This window comes from Lissotriton vulgaris, chromosome 4_1, assembly GCF_964263255.1.
Source record: "Lissotriton vulgaris chromosome 4_1, aLisVul1.2, whole genome shotgun sequence".
NCBI lineage: Eukaryota > Metazoa > Chordata > Amphibia > Caudata > Salamandridae > Lissotriton > Lissotriton vulgaris.
Window position 1 is genome coordinate 611,123,307 of NC_141691.1, and position 23,456 is coordinate 611,146,762.

Sequence of the window (23,456 nt, forward strand, 5' to 3'; positions counted from 1 at the left end):
TAATTTACCAAATTGGTATTTTAAGGATTCAGTCATTTACAGATTTCTTAAATTACCAATTCGGTAAATGACAGAATCCTTAAATTTTGCCCCTACATCTCCAATGCCTAATACCGGTCGGTAACGGCCGAAATTTCGTAATTTTGGCCGTTACCGACCGGTATTGGGCTACCTACATAAGGCCGTTTATTCCATAAATTAAATTTTGAAGCAAGGGAGGCTGGTTGAGTGGAAAATGCACGTATGTTAATCAGAAATATCTAATATAGGGGGCTCTGTATACATTTAAAGTAGCCATAAGGCAGATATGAATGAGAATGGAATATATCTAGTGTTTTCTTGGATAATATTGTGCCACAGTTTGGATGTAGTGGTCATGCTCAGAGATGTTGCCCTGCATCTCATTTGAAAGGAGGGCCCTCCTGCTAGACCCCAGAGAACACTGAAGAAGTATCTGAGACGGGCAGATCCTCTCAAAACTGCTGCTTGAAACTAAGAGAAGACTGGTCCATGTTGGAAGTTTGATTTGCACCAACCACTCCTTGCACTCTGTGTAGCTGCGCCTGTTGCACAATCTGGAAATACAACACTGTGAACCTAACTGGCTTCAAGAGGAATAAATAGTAGACGCCATGCAAGCTACAGGTTAACAGGGCTCACCTGCACCATCACCATCAAGAATCCACAGCCAGGAGTGTGCCCTGTGGATTTATAAGGGGTTTGCCCAAGTGGAATGTGGTAACTGAAGTCCCAAATTTTCAAGGACTATCTTGGAGATTCCAGACCCATGGATTGTGCTTTGGACACTTTGGAACCCCCATAGGAACTTCTGGAAGATGTCCCGGAAGGTTTAGAGAACTTTGGAGCAACTTTGAAAAAAAGCTCCAGAGGGGGGACTTACTAAACTACAAGAGCTAAGCCAGTGTCCTTTAACTGCGTGCCGGCCTACCCTGCTGGTTCTTTTTGCTTAAAAGCTCCTGAGGTCCAACTTCCAGAGCTTGACCGCGAGCTCCCTGGAAAGAAAGCCATCAAACCCTCACCGAACCTGGTCTGGTGAAGAGCATCGAGGGACCCCCGCACAAAAAGCTCCAAAAAAGTCTAATGTCTGAAGGTAAAACTTTGATGAAGGCCTACAGCGACAAGTAGCCATGCAGGGCTCCATCACAGTTAGCCTGAAGCGTGACTTTTGTGTGGTATCGGGCACCCATATGTCCCAATAGGTACTATAGGTTTCTATGTGCTATATAGTGCTAAATCTTTAAATATTCATATCTCCGGGTCTCTACATTGGATAATTTTCATTTTGGTGTCATTTTAAAGATACAAATATTTCCTATTTTCATACACTGGTGTTGGATTTTTATAGTGTGGTGTGTCTTATTTACAGAATTGATGTTTTTGAATGCTTTACATAAATGGCCCTGAAGTTAAGTCTGCCTGCTCACAGCCAAGCTACCTAGGTTGAGCATGGGAATAATTTTCTGAGGCCTATTCTGAGCCCTATACTGTGTTAGTGACCTTATTACTAGTGGTAGATGCATATTTACCACTTCTAATTACCAACAGTTAAGTTATGTATAGATCCTGAAAAGGGCACAACAATGACACCTGCAGTTTAATTAAGTCTGAAGTTTGATACATTTTTAGGTCTCATTAACAGACAGCTTTACAAGACTTTACAATTCTTTTAAGACTTAGAGTAAGTTTTAGGTTAGCCCCTCGCTCATGGTTAGAAGCTTTGATGTCTATCTATTTATCTTCCTTTTTAGGTGTTGCCTGCACAGCTCTTGTGCTGTACTTGTAAAATCTATTTTGTTTCATATACATCTTAAAAGAGGCTTAAATCCTGCCCTTACTTTTCATTGGTTCGTGTTATAGCCACTTACTTTTTCTCGCTTCTATTGGCTGTTGCACTCTAATAGGAAACACAAGGAGATGTTGCACACTATATCCTGTTTTTGCTGCATGTGTTTGCTCTTATCAGTGTCCTAAGGCCCAAGCACTCCTTTTCATCCGCCAAACGTCTTCTGTTATACCACCTCTGCACATGCGGTGATATCATGTAGAAGAGCAATCGTTAAGAAAACACTTCTCTCTGATTTAGGTGTGCTCGTCACTGCAAAGGGTTAAGAAACATGCTTTAACATAAGTGTGAGTGTCACTGCAAAGAGTTAAGAGACATGCTATTTTCAAAAGGTGTGCATGTCAATGCGAGTCGAAGGTAAGCATTGCAGTTGTTATGCCATCTCTGGACACACGAGAACGCCATGAAGTGAAGCAACATTAGAGAAATAGGAGGTAGGAGGAAGGAGAGGCAGCTAGTTAAGAAGCAACTCAGCGTTCAACAAATATTGTTGCGAAAAAAACACACACATGGGCTCTAAAAGATGTGTTTCAACTCCACATGCTGCTGCTCATACAGAAGTAAATCATGTGGATGCAAAGCAAATATTCTAATCAGCTATGACATGAGGCATGCACCATATACACAAGTGCCTCACGCTCTGCCTAAAGGTGAAGGATGTGGTCACAAAATTAATCTAATTTGAGAGAGCAGATCGTATTTTTGCAATAACTGAAATGAAAAATGTCCTGCTTCTTTTGAGAAAATGTTTGTTCTGTTAACTGCTGGAGAGGCACAGAGACAAATGCAAGATTCATCTCTGGTTTAATATGCACCTGGTGCACTGATGGAAACTCTCCTCTTCCACCGCAAACACCACACTCATTGTCTTCTACTTCCCCTTTCCACTTATTGACTCTTTTCACTGTAATTTGTACTACCACATCTGATCTCAACACAATATCTATGATGCCGACAAAGGTCAGGGTTCTAGTTCTCCAGTGTGCACCTCAACTATCCAGCACCTCCGGTTTGTTCAGCCCTCCATTTTTATTGCTGCGAATTCACACAGAGACTGCTTTTTTGTACTATTTCCTAACACTTTTTCAACTGCTCAGCAAGCTACAACTTACAACAAAAAACAGCTTATTATTATTTACATAGGCGAAACCTAATGGGCTTACCAATGCATATTCCTGATTTGCTGGCTTTCTTCCTTATTCTTTTGTTTGTTCTGCTGCCGAGACAGTGGAACGTCACTGAAGTTGGGCCCAGACATTATCTAGACACAAGCTAGATCTTGGCATATCGGAGCTCGATGAGAAAACCGGCAGGTCCGCATTCATCTTTACCAGCATAATCTCATTTTGAAGCAGTGATTCCTAATCAGCAGCCCTTTGTGGTTTTCAACCAAGCAAATTTTATTTGAATCAGTTTGTGTAGCTCCCCAAGGGTCATCCAACACTTGAATTTTACTTCCTGATGATGGTCTAGCTCACGGTTACTCATAGTACGGCCCGCCAGTGGCCCGGCAAGCCTTCCTTGGTGGCCTTCAGACCTTGCAGACATCGTACCCATGTTTAAATTTTTTTTTAAAGAGTCTACAAACACTGCCGGTTGCAGCAGCGTGACTCTGAGAGACTCCAGGGATAGTCAGAGTGGAGCTGCAGGTGCTCGGTGCGGCTGTGTGTGTGTGCCCGGGAAGCTGTCTCAGTCCGGGCACACACAGGCAGGGTGAGATGACAGAGGGTGACAGAGGGAGGTAGAGAGAGGGAGACAGAGGGAGAGGGAGGGAGGGAAAGGGAAGGAGACAGAGGGAGAGGGAGGGAGGGAAAGAGAGGGAGAGAGAGGGAGGAAGGAAGGGAAAGGGAGGGAGAGGGAGACAGAGTGAGGGAGACAGAGTGAGGGAGACAGAGGGAGACAGAGAGGGAGACAGAAAAAGGGAGACAGGCAGACAGACATAGGGAGACAGACAGATGGAGGGAGACAGAGGGAGGGAGAGGGAGGGAGACAGAGAAAGGGAGAGAGAGGGAGACAGAGAAAGGGAGAGGGACGGAGACAGAGGGAGACAGACAGAGGGAGACAGAAGGAGACAGACAGAGGGAAGGAGACAACAGAGGGAGGGAGACAGACAGCGGGAGGAGGACGACAGAGGGAGGGAGACAGAGGGAGGAGGGCGACCGAGGGAGGAGGGCGACAGAGGGTGGAAGACAGATAGAGGGAGACAGATAGAGGAAGATAGAGGGAGGGAGACAGACGGACAGAGGGTGACAGAGTGAGGGTGACAGAGTGAGGGAGACAGAGTGAGGGAGACAGTGAGGGAGACAGAGTGAGGGAGAGGGAAGGTGAGAGAGGGAGACAGAGGGAGAGAGGGACAGAGGGAGGGAGTGAGAGGGAGTGAGATAGTCAGAATGAGTGACACAGAGGGAGACAGGGAGAGAGGGAGGGGGAGAGAGGAAGAGAGACAGAGAGAGGGAGGGAAACAGAGAGAGAGATAGAGAGAGAAAGAGACAGAGAGAAAGAGAGAGAGAGAGATGTGTGTATGCCGGGTCTGGTGGCTCAGTGGACGAAGGCATCCGCTGCAAGGACCTGTGTTCAACCTCATGGTCAAAGTTCTTTTTGTTGCTCTAGTCCCTCCCCCTCCCTTACTGACCCCACCCCCACTGGTGCGGCCCTCGGATACAAACCACACTGTAAATTTGGCCCCCGAGAGAAAGTTTGTGAGTACCCATGGTCTAGACCGAATAACCGAAACGTCGACAATTAATTGTTAAAGGACCTATTATCAGTTTGATCAGACACATGTTTGTATTGTACATTTTGTTGGAAAGAGGTGTCAACACTAGTGACAATGAGGTGTTTGTAACATCAAATAATCTGGTATCCTTAGTTGCTATGTGTTGTTTTACTTAGACATTCTTATTAGTCTTTTTTGTACCCTTTGAAAGTTATTTCAGTATAAATTCTTATTTTTTTAAACATTGACACCTGTGTAAGATTTTTTGTAACAGATTGGTTTGAGTACAAAGGAGTCAATTGAATTTCTAAATAATTTAATGTAAAAGACTGAATGGAGCTTGCCATCATTATTTGTATATTGAATGTCAAAACTGTGTGTAAATTAGAAAATCCCTTGTAGGCACACTCTCCTGCTAATACATTGATCACCCAAGCCCCCAAGGGTATATTGAGTTTCCCACTTTCTCGTAAACTTGTTTCTGCTGAGAAGCATTTTGGTCTCACAGCATTTTGATTGGATGGTGTATCATTCCACTGGTGTTGTCAGACTATACTTCTTTGTAGTGCATGGGAAGGCCTATTTTCCTGGCTTTAGGACTCTCTGCACTCTACCACTGCTAACTAGTGCAAAACTGGTGGGGCTCTCACTCTAAAACCTGGTAATATTGGCTTACACCCAGTTGGCACAATCACTAGTCGGCCTCCAGCACTCACTGAGCCACCCATCCAGTAGCTTTTATACATGTCCCAGGCCGCTCATTGCAACCTGTGTGTGCAGTTTAAACTGACATGTTGACCAGGCAAAAAAAACTTTTGCCAGGCCTAAACCTCCTTGTTTAATACATATAGTCACCCCTTCACAGCTCACAAGGCAGGGTGCAGTGCATTTAAAAAGCTGACATGTACTTTTGACTTTTACATGCACTGGAATTCAAAGCTCTAAAATTTGTTTTTCAATACTTCAAGGTCTGCCTTCCCCATAAGACATCATCTTTCCATATTACATTTAATAAGTGATAACTTCAATTGAGAGCAGGAAGGATGCTGAGTTTGGTCTCTAAAGAACTGAAATTTAAAATACTCTTTTATAGAAAAGTTGGATTTTAAGTCATAAATCTGAAAATGCCACTTTTAGAAAGTTGCCAATCTCTTGTCCTAACCATTTACGGGCACATGCATCATTGTAGGAATTTGCATTTCCTAAATTGCGAAAATTAAGGAATCGCAATTTAGGAATTGCAAAATCCTATGCATCAAGAAATCCTAAATTATTGTAGGATTTCTTAATTTTCGGAATTTGCGATACCTTAATTGCGAATCGCAATTAAGGAATGGCATTACATTGATTCCTATGGGCCTAGAGGCTCATATGAATCAATGCCGTTATGCATTTCTTTTTTTTGGAATTCGCAATTTGTTGATGCATTGCAAGGGTGCAGAGGGGGGTCCAAAGGACCCCCCCCCCGCACTCCTGAAATGTATTTTAAAGTGCATGTTTCACACACACATGTTCTAAGGACTTGTGTGTGTGCAACATGACACTTTCCAAAATGCATTTTTGTGCATTTTTAAAGAATTTCGCAAATTAACACGAGGGTCAACCTCGTGTTAATTTGCACTTCCTATTTCAAAATTCACATTTTTTTAAAAATTGATGCATTGCATTTAAGGAATCGAACAAATGCGATTCCTTAAATGCATTCGCATTTTTAGGAAATGCAAAAAAAGCGAATTTTGAAAAATTGTTTCATGAATCCCAAAAACGTATTTAGGAAGAGCAAACGGCCGAATTTACCGATTCGCACCGTTTTTCACTTCCTAAATAGGTTGATGCATGTGCCCGTTGGTGTCTGCAACCTATATCCTGGGTCACATGAGTAGGTATAGCTGGCAGGTGGTCTTCGTGTATTGCTCCAAGACAGTGAGACAAAGGGAGAATAAGTGTTGGCAGGACGGGCAATCTCAGACTTAATAGGGAAGCTGAGCTGTCAACTACCACACTTACACATCATAAAGGTTCCCCCTCGGCACACTCACAAATGGTTTCACAAGTTTGTTTGTGCTCCCAGACAAGCTAGGGCAGGAAAGCTGGGAATTCCTGGCACCTCTGTGGGGGAGGACTCCAAAAGTTCCTCCTACTTGAAACTGGGCATCAGGTTTAACTATTGGATCCTCAGACCTAATTTACTGTTCACATCTGGATCTGTGGAAGAAAAAGAAGAAGGTCTGCTGTGCTGTTCTATTGCAAGAAGGAATGCTACCTGCATTACTTCTCTGCTGCCCTGTCGTTCCCGTGGCCTGTTGCACTGCTACCTGAGTGACAAGGACTGGACCTGCATCTTGAACCCACAGCTATCAGAACGAATGCAAGGGCTAGTTGACTGGCCTCCTGATCAGAGCTGCAGGGACAGAAAATGCACCAACCACCTTGAACCCTGAACCTGTATTCTACTTGCAGTTAGTCCTACCCTCCAAGTGGTGCCACATTAGTCCAGGACCCTGGGAAGTGGGAATGAAGATGCACTGTAAGTCTAGCTTGGGTCTAACAGAACCAACACAGCGTGACGCATCCCCTTGCAGCTTTGAATCAGAACTGCCACTGTGCAATGCTTTACCGAAGCAGGATTTCACAACTCCTTGGAAGCGCTGATGTGCAATGCATCCTCAACGCTGGACCTCACAATGCAGCCCTGCAACTCCATGGAACCCTCGCTGTGTAAAGTGTTCTTGGAACAGGGCCTCACATTACACCTCCGCAGCTCCTTGGACCTGCTGATTTGTGACGCATCCAATATGCAGGACCTCGCAACCACTGCTGCATGATGCCCCCTCAAAGCAGGACCTTGCAATGCTCTGCAACTAGGATTTTTTTTTGATAATCAACTTTATTGGCATTTTGGAAGCAACAAAGAAAAGTTGTTGGTGGCAGCTCAGCAATTAGTAGGTACAGGTAAAAAAAAGAAACATTTAGCAGCGTACATAACGGGTGACTAATGTCCTAGTCCGGCAGCACAAACTTGTCGATGGAGCAAAACACAGCAGAGATATCAGCGCTCATGGTGGCAGCAGGTTAAACCATTTCCCCCAAATTCTTGTAAATCGTTCAGGCGCACCCCGGGCTTCGCAGAGGGCCTCCTCCTGGACCTCGCACCAGTCCACCTCCCTCCAGCCCTTAACCGTTGGTGCAGAGTCTCGGAGCCAATGAAGAGCAATATTGTGTTTGGCCACGGCCAACGACGTCCCCAGCAGGCGCTTGTACGATCTATTACCATCAAGGCCATCCAATACCCCTAAGAGCTGCGGAGTGGGTCATGGGGGACCTCCCAACCTCAGGCCCGCGCTAACTCCCTCTCTACCCCCCCCCCCCCTCACCACTCCCCCCCCCCCCCCCCCCCCCCCCTGCCAGAGCCTCTCCAGTCCTGGGCATGTCCAGACCAGCAACTAGGATTTAAGGGAGGACTAGGGGAAAATGTTACTACACAAGACTAATAGGAGTAATTTTAGTAATTACTCATTACACTTGTGATGCAAAATTACGCCAGTTTGAATAATTAAGAGTAATTTGAGGCAGAAATCCTACTGCAGGAGCACAGAAACAATAAACTAAGAGATATCAAGTTGTTTTCTAGCTATAGCTATTCAACTCCTGTAGCATTTAGTGCTATTTATATAGAGCAAAATGCATAATCTGGCCCATTCTGGATGTGAGGGTGCATTCTGCACTGAGAAAATAGCGCTAAATGCTGGATCACACTTCTCATGTAGCTACACATAATTCCGAGTCATTTTGTTGTAATTATGAGTAATTATGCAAGAGAGAATTAAGCCAATTATGCCTGCATCTAATTTAAGGTACTTTGCTCAGCAGGTCTAACTTGGTGCATGTATTTAGCCCGTGTTCCATCGTGATCAGCTTGAACTTGTGACTTTGTCCCGGCACACATTTGGGGCTTGGTGCTTTTAAGCACTATTATTAACTAAATCTTTAAACTGCATATCTCCTGGTCTTCTGATTGGATTTCTGTTGTTTAGGTGTCAAATGGTTTATTAAATGTACTATATTTTTCTGTATTAGAGCTGGATTTTGCTTGCGTTGTGTTTTCACTTTATTTCTGTTTGTGTATTGCATACATACTTTACACATTGCCTCTAAGTTAAGCCTTACTGATTTGGTGCCAATCTACCATGTCAAGCGCAAGTTAATTTGGGGGTTTCCTTGTGTTTCACCATGACACGAATTGTGGTTGCTGCTTCAGTAGGGTTTTACCCCGCTCTCAACCAGTAACCCAATTTCCTACAACCACTATTAAGGATTACACTCCGGTTTCATACACATTTTCCTTTAGTTCTTTTTGGGAACATCAAACTCTCTAATGAGAGGTGATGGGTGAGGAGAATGAGACTCCAGGAGCACAACGTCTTTCAGCAACTACCACTCTTTTAGAGGAAATTACTGTGGCAAATTCCCCTTCATAATTAGTACCACTGAGGATTTTTCCCCAGCCCCCAACATTCCATCGGAACAATTTTCAGAAGAGTAAGATTACATTGCCATGTTCGAATACATCATTTTAGCTCCATGCTGAGGAGTATGCTGTTAGTTGAAGGCTCTTGAGCAGTAAACACGGCTGATAACATGGGTGCAGACTTTGAACTACTTGAACAGTGCAAGAAGTCAGAAGGGCTATCAAATAAATTGAACATTCCACCTCCTCTGGAGAGAATGCTATAAATCAGTGGTTCCTAACTTGTGATCTGAGGACCATTGAAAGTCTGCAAAGCCCACTCAGGGGGTCTGTGACTGCTTAGAAAATTAAATAATATTACCAGATCATTTATTTATTTATTTATTTACTTAATTTGTACAGCGCATAGCTGCCCCAGCGACGGGGCGTCCCGACGCTACTCAGGTATGCATGGATTGAAGCAAATCCGAAGAAAAGAAAAGTGTCCACGATTACCCCGGGAAAAGCCGTGTCTTTATAGCTTTGCGGAACTCTAAATGATTCTGGAGACCTCTAATTACAGAGAGGAGAGAATTCCACAATTTGGCCGCCAGCACCTTAAAAGATCGACGACCTGCTCTGATTCTGTGAAAACTGGGAATACAGATCAGCCTTTGATCCGAGGAGCGAAGAGGGCGTCTCGGACTGTACGGCACTAGCATATTGACTAAGACAGTAGGAGCTGGATGAGACAACATTTTATGAGCTACGCAGAGAGCTATAAACTGAATTGAATTAATAATGTGTATATGAATAAAGAAGAAGAAAAATGTGCACTTGAACATTTTAAATTGTTCTGTAAATATGAAGGAATTTGAAATTGATGGCTAAAAATGTAATTTACAACTGCAGATTGACCATCCAACAGAATTCAGTATGGAAAATGAGTGGCCTTAATTGAATTTGTAAAAAAAACAAAATTCTATTATAATAAAAACTGTGTTTTTTTTAATTTGTTTGAAAATGAGATAACAATACATTTGTGTATTTGTTTGCAGAATGCCTTGTTATGGTATTTTTGTGCATTGTTATGTGGTTCATATTATCAAAAATGCTTAGGCAGGGGTTACCCAGCTCCCAGTAATGACTCAGTGAATTTACGCAGATTTTAATAATGATTCAGTGGGGGTCCCCTTGTTCCAGTAATGATTAAGTAGAGGTGAACAGAAGTTAAAAGGTTAGGAACCAATGTTATAAATTATCATAAATTAAACAGGGATACACGAAAAAGTCAATCATTGGAATGTTGGCACAGAAAGTTACACCACCAATTATTGGACATGTAGCACTCTTTTGTTTTCAATGGAGCCCCCAAAAAGTGATTAATCCAATTCATGAAAGGGGCACTCCTAACCTACAGTCAATAACTGGATGACTTTTGGAGAAGACAACACCCCAACATCACGCCCCTTGAGATTGCACATATGTGGTGCACGTCTGTGATGTTCTGTAGCATGTATATTTACTGCATTACGACAGAACTCGTAAAAATTAGGATTTATGCACCTCACACTTATTTTGAAAGGCACACTATCGAAAGAGTGATATGTAAGCAAAAGCAGGAGTATCGGACAATAGGTATCAAGAAGCATTTGGATTGAAGGACTTTTTGGTTATCTGAAGGGAAGGCAGTAGAACACATTTTCATTTTAAACCTGAATAATAAAAATCATTCAGCAGGCGTGTGACTGTGTTCTCATAAGGCTTATAATCAGAGCAGGAAAAATAGCCTAATTTTAGCATTATTTCAAGCAATTAAAATAAAGGCAGAAGAACGTGAAGTCAAGCTGTTCTGTCGGTGGAAGCATACAATACCAGCCTCATAAATGCATCATAGTCTGGTTGGGATAGCGGGCTGAAATCCATTAACAGGGAAGCCATTCACGCAATGAATCACTCACAATATTGCATGCCTTTGTTCATAACGGTGCTTAGACAATTGAGCTGACATGTTAGTGTGAATCGAGAAAGACACAAAACGCTGTCTGCCATAGGATCTAAATCACAGTATAGATGCTAAAATGCAAAAAAAGCAAAACGATTCAGTGCCCTGCAGTACTGATCCCATGTATATAGCAATGCTTGTATAGCAGTGCTGCAGAGAAAGACAGCAGAACTAGGTTTGTGGTCTTTCACCTCCAGGAAAACTGTGGAATTACACTTGTTGATCCATTCTTATGTGGATCGACAAATAATGAGTTTCTCCAGTTTCCACCATGGGTGACCATATTTGGCCATGGTTTAGAACAGCCTACGGAAATATTTTTTAAATATTCCATATATCTGTTTGAGCTGTTTCGTTTTTGGAAACCTGCCCCCTTCGTAGTTAATGGGCTTATGGATTATAGTCAATACCATCACCATTTGCTACAAAAGTTGGTTTACCACTCAACTGGCAGTACTCAGGAGATTATTGAAACATCTGAAACCCTGGTGGGTAAGATAACTTGCCAAATCAAAAAAGAGACACCAAAACATCCCTCATAAATACTACAAAATATTTTTGCACCTTTTAACATATAGGCAGAAACACTAAAACTGCTTGACATTTACTGTATTGTGACAAAACAAAAATGTGTAAAATCACATTCCTTAATATTTCATGAGTGTTACAACTAGAAACATGAATTGTTCCTCACTAAAATCAGTCTAATCAACTACAAAAACGCAAAATTCCAAACAATGATAGTCAAAAAGAATGCCAAATATGTTCTCAAAAGCAATTCTCAAACTTTTGGCCTTGTAATATGAACAAGGCTTTGCAAGTCATCAGGATTGCAAGTCACACCACCTTCTCATGAGTCCTTTCTCCAGCACAAGTGTTTCCCAAGTGCAAAAACATTGGATCCTGTCCAGATCTCAAAGGATTCATTCAGTGTGAACAAAAAAAACGTTCTTTATCCAGTCCTGTGCATCTAACAATCATCAACAAAAGACATTCAAGGTTTAAATGCATACAACTTGTAAGCTGGTCTAGAGAGCTCCTTCAGAAGAATACCCTAGTGGGGAGGCGTAGTGTGCTAGAACAACAGCTTGCGGAGAAACCTCCAGGGGGCAAGGAGGTAGCGCACTGGTATTGGGCAATTTTGGAGGAGGTGGATGGAGACTTTGACCTCCCGGATGAACTGTGGGCCGTGGACATGGACCTTCAAGGGGAGGAATGGTGGATAAGATCATTCGCTCTTCTTTATAAAACTGTCAAGCCTGCATGGTTGAGTTGGAATCACTTGTTCTCGGTTCATCGAGCCTATTGGTCACCACAACGGCTTGCGATGTTTCAATCCGGAAAATGCTGCAATAAGTGTAGTCTCCAAGGCGCATCAGATGTTCACATGTTTATGGATTGTCCTCCAATCAAGGCGTTCTAGGCAGAAGTCTTGCTTACATTGGGCTCGATACTCAAAGTAATCTTACCCTGCACACTAACACTGGTAATCTCTGGGATGGATGATAATGTTACTGGCCCAGCTAGGCAGCTGTTTTATGCAATTTTACTCGCGCGGCGACAGATATGTAAATTTTGGGTCGACTCCAAGGCGCCAACACATGCCAGTTGGTTATCATCCCTATTTGAAACATCAAAAGTCGATCTGGCCAGATCCTGCAGCAGTAATAACCTCACCTTTTGGAATCTTTTGACTTCTTGGAGTTAGTGGTCGTATGTTTAACACCGGGGTTTTTTTTTTGGTTTTTTCCTTTTTTCCCCCGGGTCCTATGATTATGCCTCCAAACTCCAGGGTCCATTGTGGTGGTTCCGTTAGATATGAGCTGGGTGTGGCGGTAGCTTCTACCTCGACGGAGTCTGGGATGGGTTTGGCAGTTTGCCACTCGCCATCAATGCCTCAGTAAACCCAGATCTAGTCTCCCGCCAGGCTGGTGTACAAGGTTATGGTGGTGGAGTGTGCGCTCCAGGCTTGGTCGCACGAATAGGTGGTTGGCTATATAGTTTCTGGTCATGAGGTACAGGCAAATGAGGACAATTTTTTTTTCATTAAAAGACATTCAAAATGTTCCCTTGTTTGATGATGGCTATTTAGGTTTTGAAACCTACTGTCGTACATCCACCAGCTGGTGTATGGCACGGGCCACTAACCCTTTTCTTTAGCGAGAGCCAATTCTGCTGAAGGAAAGTCTTCCCAAGCTTCTAGCAAATTTTAGCACTGTTAAATAGTGGCTGCCTATGCTACCATTACACCATAACTTCCCTAAGCAGAATTATCAGGAGTATTCACCCGAAAAGATCATCATGGGCAGTTACCTGCAGAAATGCCAGAACAAGTTTATACATTTTAAATGACTAATCAGATAACAGCCAATGCATCATGTCCCTCTGGCACAAAAACATAACCAAAGAGATAATTTTTCAATACTCAAATATATTTACTTTTTAAATATGTTTTTGGAAATGCTACCTTTTATCTTCTTCAACATATAATTTTCTGGAAATCCATTTTCGATTTAAAAAAAATAATTTTTGTCTTAAAAAATCAGTTTTCATTTTTAGGAAATACACAGTCCCTAAACATCAGCTTATCATTTTCATCAGGTTCTTACAAGTACAAATGGCTTGCATAGACATATTCTACTTCAAATGTCCAGGTATTACAATCATAGGCCAGAGATGCTAACCATAACACCAAGGATGCCTGTACTATGGCAATAATGCCCCCTATTATACCAGGACCACCATAGTGATATGGCTTGACACCATTTATCAGTCATGGCCATTATTATGTGACGGGTAACATTACATCAGTGATAGGTAAAAGCAGGCCATTCATGCTCTTAATATGCCAATGATGGCTGACAGTATGCCACACCTAGACCATGAATGCCCAAAGTAGTCAAGGATGAGCATTATTATGGTATTGGCCCTATTAGCCATTAAAGGACACAATTGTGCCAGAGATGAACCCCCTATGTGACAAGGGTAGCATATACCTTTGTTGGTTTTGACACCAAGCATAGCTTTCAGGGAGCAACACTATATGTTAGCGAGGGGCACAAAGTCACACAGACATACTTGTGCACACCTGCATACAGAACGATAAACTGGAATGTACCTCGCGAGATTGCCAGTGGCTGAGATTAATTCATCTTTTTGTTGTTGTTGCAGTTTACACATTCACAGGCAGGCCAGCACTGGCTTTTGCTGGCACTCCTCTTGTATGGCCTATAGTTCACACACATGGTGTGACTAATAGAGAAGATTCTACAACATGGCCAGTCTCCTTATGACTTAGCTAGAATGACACTGGAGACAGATGGACATCTGGCAGACTCCTTAAGCTAATATGGCAGTTTGAGTGTTCTCATGAGACCCTGCAATGGGTTTGTCTGGCTGTCACTCTGAGGGTCTTGAGATGAGCAGTGCTGCATTCTTTAAAATGCACATATTGTTTGAATGAGGTACTGGGCTTCGTTTCACTTCTGAGAGCTACTTTAAGAGTGATGGTGAGCTACCAGTAGTGCCTGAGCTACTTTTTGGAGTCTGTTGGTCCATGGTCTATGAAGTAAGACTGGTATATCGCATGTTCGCCGAGGCATCTTAGCAATTAAACCTGTAGTTAACTACTATTAAACAGAAGGGAGAGTACTACAATTAAAACAGACACATTTTAGAGCTTTATTAACCCCTTCCAATGGCCGACGCGGCCCCGCCCATTTTGCGGAAGTGCCGCACTTCCGCAAAATCGCGGGCGCAGTAAACGGGTTCAATGCAATTAAATCACTTTTGGCCAAAAAGTAAAAAGGAGGCTGCTTCAAGTTTTATCAGCAGCAACCTAAAAAGCTATATCACCAAATTTCCCTGTCTGGGTTTTTGGAATTGGTAAGACAGAAGGCACAAGGTGAGTGCAATTTGGATCTATATTTCTAGCTGCTGTTATAGGATCATACACAGGATGTGCTATGGACTGACAACACATCACAGTACTGATATTCAAATGTTTTGCAGAGCTGTAGACATATATATTTATTCATCAAAATGACAGGGGTAGCGGGAATGACATCGCGTATGACTCCAAGGGCATAATGACGTTCCTTTTTCTGCTTCTTTAGTCCCTTTAAACTGGTGAATGGCTACGGGAAAGGGAAAGCTTGGGAATCTCAGCTAAGAAACAGGGCTCCTAAAAACATGCATGCCTTTTGTTCTCACTACTGACATCATAATCCAGAGACCGGGAGCAGTGGGATCACTTCCAGGGGTGCCAAAGGCTAATCCAGGCATAGCAGTTGCTAGTACTGGCAGCCTCTAATTTAAAAAAATGTCAGTGACCACCAAGAGCAGGTCAACAGTTGGTGGTGAAATCCTTTCTATACTTGTTCCCCAACATGAAGGGGTCATGCGTTGTTCGGAATTAGACACAGCGGTATTTGCAATCTCCTCTATATTCATTCTTCAATTTTTCTATTGAGACCACCATGTTTGTTCACTGGTTGGCTTTATTCTGGCCTCTTTGACGCAGCAGCTCAGCACTGGCAAATCTTTGACAGACAACAATGGATTGGTACATACATGTTCACATCCTTATCCTGTGCCCAAAAACATGTCACAAAAGAAAAAGAATGAAAGCTTTTTAGATCACCTTTAATGGCCGCTAAATATCCTTTGAGTTCTCTCTGAAGCCTTGATCCTTCTGTCTGTGAAAAAAAAACATAAAAATAAATCTTTGTGATGAAAGATAAGACTTTCTTGATCAATACAGTAAAAATGCACACAGTTTGCCAACTGATATTTCTTTCCTGATAACACAAGTGGCATAACAAGATTAAGACCAAACTAGGGAGTTCATTGGGGGCTCATTTACAACACAATTACGCCACATTGTGCCGCGAGTCAGCTTGCTGCACCATAAGGAAAGTGAAGGGATGTGCCATATTAAGGGCAATACGAGAATCCCTGTCTTATACTTTGCACTGGTGCCATTTAGTCAGTCTTGCACCAATACAGACACCCTAGCACCATGGAGCAAGGGTGCCTGCTTTGAACTCCGGTGCAGGAAAGGACACATTACTTCACAAAAACAATCACTGCACCTGCACTTGAAAGGCACACAGTACTCATTCCCAGATTTAGGCTATGTTCTAAATCTGAGAATGTGTCAATACCACAGCATCACCCCCAGCATGCCTCCCAGACACAATGTGAGGCAACGCAGTGACTTGTGCTGCGTTGCCTCACACCATATCTACGTGGCCATGAAAAGCCACACAGGGTGGCTTTTCCATGACCTCGTAGATATGGGCCTGCACTATGTGCCTCTGGAGCATCACAAAAGTGATGGGTTGTGACGGAAATGTGCAGCTAAGGGCTTGTAAATAAGCCTCTAAGACGTTTCAGACAGCATTAAGGTCTTCTGTGGCTATGCGAAGACATCCTCTTGACATTACACCATATGATAATCTCCAAAAAAACATATTTTTAGAAGGTGGGTATGCCTTTTCTCCTGTGTCAGACATAGAAGCCTAATAGGATGTAGGGTGGATCACCACCTCCCGCATGGCTGTGGCGATCCTCCCTACATCCTAGCCCGCCCGCCACCCATTTCCCCCTCACCATATTAGTATGGCGGGGGGAATGCGGAGGACGGGAAGACTGTCCGCCGCTTTTCCGCCTGGTCAACAAGTGGACCGGGCGGAAAAGGGTTTCATATGGTGGCGGTGTCTGCTAGACACCGCCATCCATATCAGGAAGCAGGCGGGAGGGAGCCTTTCTATGGCGGCGTTGCCGCCATGGAAAGGCATGCGGATTTCGAGGTAGGGGGCCCTTTGCGAGCCCTTTGCGGTGTCTGCCACGTTGTGCATGCACATGCATGACATGCATTTTTGGCACTGCGGCAGGCGGTGCCCAAAGCATCGCCCGCCGCAATCTTAACAATGCAGGATGCGCCCGCCAGTGTGGCAGGTGCATCCTAATGTCACCCATAGGACCCTCACACATATGGCGGGCGTTCCCTTTTACCGTCAGGATGGCGGGCGGACAAATGATGCCCTTAGTCTCAGGATGTCTGATCACTTTACAATTGGAAGCCATACCTACCAATGTAGCAATGGATGCCTAAAAGGCCAAGACAAATTGACTCAATTAAATTATATCTACCTTCTCCAAACTCACAACAACGTTTATAATAGTCAACAATGTACAGAAAGTACAAAGTACATACGTTTCTGAAAACTATGGAGTTGTATCTATTTTACCATGTGATAACCACCTTTAATAATCATATAACATACTCCAGATCCTCACATACAGCACAATAACATGTATTTATGTAAAGATAAACAGCTGAAATATCTGTTTACAAAAAATGTGGGTTGCAACTTTTTGAAAGAATAATACATTTTACATTAATTATTATTTTTGGTTGAACCTTTAATTTAGAAAACATTTATTTAGAAACCTAGCTTGTCTTTTCCCTGACAATACCTCAGAACTAGATGATGTCTATCCAAATTCTAGGGATTCATGTCAATTGGGCTAGGAGGCTAAGACATAGCAGCGACTGGAAACAATCAATTTCCTCAATGTTGTGTAACTCCACCCAGCACAATATTCTTGACCAGGCCCCAGATTTTTCAGTTACCTAAGGCAGAAGTAGAAGGGGCATATCAGGATGAGGCTAAACCATTGATATAATCAGCATAAATTGGTATTTGGTCTAGTGAGGGTAAAGAACCAGGAGTTCTATGGCAAATTGGTGTATTAAGTGATCTGATACAAACCATATTTAATGTTGCCTCTGGAGCATCACAAAAGTGATGGGTTGTGACGGAAATGTGCCGCTAAGGGCTTGTAAATAAGCCTCTAAGACGTTGCAGACAGCATTAAGGTCTTCTGTGGCTATGCGAACACATCCTCTTTACATTACACCATATGATAATGTCCAAAAAAACATATTTTTAGAAGGTGGGTATGCTTTTTGTCCTGTGTCAGACATAGGGGCCCAATAGGATGTAGGGTGGATCACCACCTCCCGCATGGCTGTGGCGATCCTCCCTACATCCTAGCCCGCCAGCCACCCATTTCCCCCTCACCATATTAGTATGGCGGGGGGAATGCGGAGGACGGGAAGACTGTCCGCCGCTTTTCCACCTGGTCAACAAGTGGACCGGGCGGAAAAGGGTTTCATATGGTGGCGGTGTCTGCTAGACACCGCCATCCATATCAGGAAGCAGGCGGGAGGGAGCCTTTCTATGGCGGCGTTGCCGCCATGGAAAGGCATGCGGATTTCGAGGTAAGGGGCCCTTTGCGGGCCCTTTGCGGTGCCTGCCACGTTGTGCATGCACATGCATGACATGCATTTTTGGCACTGCGGCAGGCGGTGCCCAAAGCATCGCCCGCCGCAATGTTAACAATGCAGGATGCGCCCGCCAGTGTGGCAGGTGCATCCTAATGTCACCCATAGGACCCTCACACATATGGCGGGCGTTCCCTTTTACCGTCAGGATGGCGGGCGGACAAATGATGCCCTTAGTCTCAGGATGTCTGATCACTTTACAATTGGAAGCCATACCTACCAATGTAGCAATGGATGCCTAAAAGGCCAAGACAAATTGACTCAATTAAATTATATCTACCTTCTCCTAACTCACAACAACGTTTATAATAGTCAACAATGTACAGAAAGTACAAAGTACATAAGTTTCTGAAAACTATGGAGTTGTATCTATTTTACCATGTGATAACCACCTTTAATAATCATATAACATACTCCAGATCCTCACATACAGCACAATAACATGTATTTATGTAAAGATAAACAGCTGAAATATCTGTTTACAAAAAAATGTGGGTTGCAACTTTTTGAAAGAATAATACATTTTACATTTATCATTATTTTTGGTTGAACCTTTAATTTAGAAAACATTTATTTAGAAACCTAGCTTGTCTTTTCCCTGACAATACCTCAGAACTAGATGATGTCTATCCAAATTCTAGCACTGGAAAATTCGGCAAGGTGCTTTCCACAAAACTGAAGCATAGTACAAATCAATGTGCATCAATTTGATATTAAACATCATGGTATGTTTATTAATATGGTAGTGGTTTTTAATATTGTGCGACTAGCTAAAATACTATTCTAAATCCAGTCGTAGAATGTTTGCAAACGTTTTCACAGAAGATGAGTATATCAGTTATTAAAGCAGTGTTTATTTGAATGTACTATCATAAAAAGTGTTGACTCTGTAGAACCTTTCTTTCACCTTGTTTTCAATCAGTCTGTTAAATATAACTTTTTACCAATAGTTTCGTGCCTAAAATGTATTAACCCATACATACTGCATTCTAACATTAATTTATTGTGTATTGATGCGTTTTCCGCTTAATAGATTCTAATAGATACACTGAGATGATTTTAGTTGAGTTGCCAGGAACTTATTAAAATTCAGTTAGCTACTGGTAGCCACATATATCAGACCAATGCTGAACATCCTTAGCTCCAAGTTTCTAATGTTATTTTAGCTCATCAAATTGACATTGTTTGGATTAATCAATTAGAAGTTATCGTACCTACACATAAGATGATAAAGATATAATATTTCAGAGCATTGTGCATATCTTCTCTTATGATAACATTAAACAATATGATAATGTACAAGTAACATGTTTGGAGACGTTTGATATTCCTTTTGTTCTTCTTCAGATTTTGTGTTGGGATATCTGAATACTGTGCGAGTAGTTGAAATCATATGTACTCATGTACCAATGACTGCCTAGTAGGATCACATTTATCTGCTCTACTAAATCAGATTACTACGTTTTTAGTAATGACAACAATATTTATAGAAGGAAACATAGAACAGAAAATGCCAATATAGAAATTAAGGAAATTATGATTTTCTATATGTTTCACCATTGGATAAACTCATGCATTTAGCGGTCTATACTGCGTACAGCACTATAAAAAAAACATTTAATTATGTCAAAGAATGCTTAGACTATTTTTATGTTTTAAAAGCCCCCATACATTTTCTGCATTGTTGTTCAAGCGAGAGGCATAATAAGTGAAGGCTCTCTGGCTGGCTCTATTATATGCTGCACACAATTCCAACAAAATAAATTGCAGGTACTTGCCCTCCAACTGATATTTTCCTGATCTCGCCTTTTTTTGCCCAGGCATTCTCATTTTATTGAGTCCAAATAAAAAAGTGTTGCACACATTATTGTTCTATGGGACTTTGGTGCACCAGAGATTAAAGTCATATTTAGAGGGAACAATTTTCCAATTCATATCAGCTGTTACCAAATGAAAGGCGTCTCCAGTTGACTTCTTAATAATGGAAGTGATAGTCACAGTCATAATATGAACAATCATTGATCACATTACAAGACTCATTAACAGACAACCTAACATTGTGAGCGTTGACAGTTCCCAATGCTATTCTGCGCTACTTTGTTTCTCCATAAGAACTCAGTTGTTAGTTTGCCCTTCTTTAAAAAAAATTTTTAACTATGGAGCCGATTCCGATCTGGGTTGGAAAGGTCTCTGACCGAGCCGGATCCAGGGTGTTTTCTGACCGATCCGGACTCCTGCAGTCCAACCAAGCAAGTATGATGCGGCCGTATGCTGTCGGACTCAGTTCGTTCGGACTCCCATTGAAGTAAATGGGAGCCAGTTGAATGACGCGTGCATGGGCTCCCATTGACTGAATGGGTACGTTGTGGACAAGTGCGGACTGTGGGTATGCGTCGGTGCCATCCGCACCGTACATGCCTATGTTGGGGAGACCCATGGGTCTCCCCCTGTGTCGGAGTCGTAAGGCTGCTGATAACAGGGGTCCGATGTGGACCCCCAAAGTCCAACTCCAGGAGCTATTGTGAGCTGCACGCTCCAACTCGATCCGGCTTCCCGAATCGAGCATCATACTTGCTCGGTCGTGAAACGTCTCCATTGCGTGCCACGGTATGCTTGTGACCGAGTCGTATGGAGCGGGCCGGACCTGGAAATGATTCGGACGGAGATTTTGCCCTTGTTCGCATTGAACTTCGATGTCTGGACCCATGTACGACTCGGATGGAAATTCGGCCTCCGAATCGGGTCCGCTAATGCCGAACCTGATTCGGTGCCCTTCCGACCGAAATCGGAATCGGCCCCTGTATGTTATAGTTTCCAAAAACAAAGAACATTTTTCACCTACAATTTTCCCCTTTTCCCCTGACCATAATGAAAATTGAATTAACTAGCATTTGAATGTAACTGACATTGGAGAACTTCATATCTCACAAACACCATGTATTTCTGACCTTTAGGGATTCATGTCAATTGGGCTAAGAGGCTAAGACATAGCAGCGACTGGAAACAGTCAATTTCCTCAATGTTGTGTAACTCCACCCAGCACAATATTCTTGACCAGGCCCCAGATTTTTCAGTTACCTAAGGCAGAAGTAGAAGGGGCATATCAGGATGAGGCTAAACCATTGATATAATCAGCATAAATTGGTATTTGGTCTAGTGAGGGTAAAGAACCAGGAGTTCTATGGTAAATTGGTGTATTAAGTGATCTGATACAAACCATATTTAATGTTGAGAGATTGGATGCAACTCATATGTAGTAAGTGAGTGATATGATGAAAACCATATGTGTTCATTGGCACCAAAGAGGACATTCAAGCAATGCACTTATCGCATAAATTACAGTTGGTATTAAATGCAGCCCAAACGCCCTTAATCTTGTCATAATGACCCTTGTCATTATGACCATACCACATACTCTAACTGGATTTGCTAAATATGTAACATGATGTTTACACTCATAATAGTTTCACTGAATGTGAATTTGAGTTAAATATTCCACAAAGTGCATTTTTGTTTCCTTGTGATTGAAGTTATGTTTACATACTTTTGTTAACCATTGTTACCTTTGTCGTGTAGTTCCTAGGACCCCCCAGGGTCCATTTCAAATGACCTAAACTGAAGGCTTGGTGTGCAGATAGACTCTGGACAACCCCAAAGGATGAGTCAGCTGTTTGACCAGCTAGCTCTACAGTGCCACTACCACCCCCCTGTATTCTACAGCGGTGTAGGTAGTTTCTGGCAACCACTGAACATGAAACCCTGAATCCTCAGGTATCGTGGAAACAATACAGTATCTTTCACTCAGTTACTCGTGTTTGCCTTTTCTCAGAATATGCATAGAATGAAGATTGGAATAGTTTCAATACTTATTTATTGATCAAGCATCAGTCTAGTATGAAACATATTGGCGGCAACAATCAAAAGACAGGAGCAGACAAATGTGATTGCTTGCACCAATATTGTAAATAGCAGATACATTCCTACCATAGTACTATTTAGATGAATAAAAGCAGATTATATAAAACAATAGCATTGGTGTGCTCCTACTATGCGTAGCCTACCTAAATGAACCTAGCCTAGATATGTAGGTGAAGCATGTGTATGGAAGTGCTAGGATATAGCCTAATGGAGCCAGGAATCCCCAGGGGAAGTGCTAACCCCTCACCTGATGGTTCTGAATGAAGGACTCCGTCTGTGCATCAAGGATGGCACCCCGTAAGGGATGTCAGGTCTCTGCCTGTCGAAGGATCAGCCTGCAGAGTATCTGTCCACCCTGAAAGGAATTCTCCTCTCCTTCTGTAAGGAGGAGTGAGGGTCTTTTATACTAAAGTGGTCACTATAGGGTTTCTTCTAGAATCAATATGTTTTTAAAACATTTACTAATCCTTTGATAACCCTTTTCTAAACAAAAACACTCATGCTCAGCCAGCTGTTGGATTTGGTTGAAAAAAGTGGTGAGCCTTAAACAGACTAAATCTGCTGTGGCTGGGGACATGTTTATGTACTTCAGGTACAGGGATCAAGATAGGGTACAGAGAGCCTAGTGTCGAAGAGACCGAAGTAGGATACTAGGTAAAAGGTCACCTCTGTAAGACAGTTATGTCATGTGGATGGGGCAAAATGTATGTAATTGTATGTACATGATGGGACTATCCTAAAGGACATGACACCTTCTATCAGCCCCCAAACTTAGACAAGACAATATGAACTTAATCAATCAAACTACCACAATTGCAATTAGGAGCACCACCAAGATCTCACCAGATTCAAACAAAAATACTAAAAAACAGGGTCATTCTATTTGACCAATAGCTGACTAATCTTCCTTCTGTCCAATAAAAAAACACATAGAAGAAAAACTAAACGCAAAACATAACTTAAAGAAAGTAAATGATCAAACGCAAGTTCAATAAAACCAACTAAACTAAAATCCATCATTGCAAGTAGAACTCAGAATTGACAAAATACTCTGTCTTGTTCTTATTACTATTGTCTGTAAGGTTCTTCTGTCCCTCTCTTGGTGCCCTTCAGACCTATCACATCCAAACTGCAGGCTAACCTTACTTAGAA

At 42.5% G+C, this 23,456-nt stretch overlaps 1 protein-coding gene across 6 annotated transcripts in view; it reads right to left on the reverse strand.

The window, feature by feature from the left end:
* The window catches only part of AMPH (amphiphysin), a 987,297-nt gene that overhangs the window by 435,097 nt on the left and 528,744 nt on the right, over positions 1-23,456 (reverse strand). For all 6 annotated transcript variants that reach the window (XM_086964852.1, XM_086964854.1, XM_086964849.1 and 3 more), the window contains exon 3: positions 15,675-15,729. In XM_086964852.1, the coding sequence (XP_086820978.1) occupies positions 15,675-15,729 (55 nt within the window). The remainder of the gene's footprint in view (positions 1-15,674; positions 15,730-23,456) is intronic.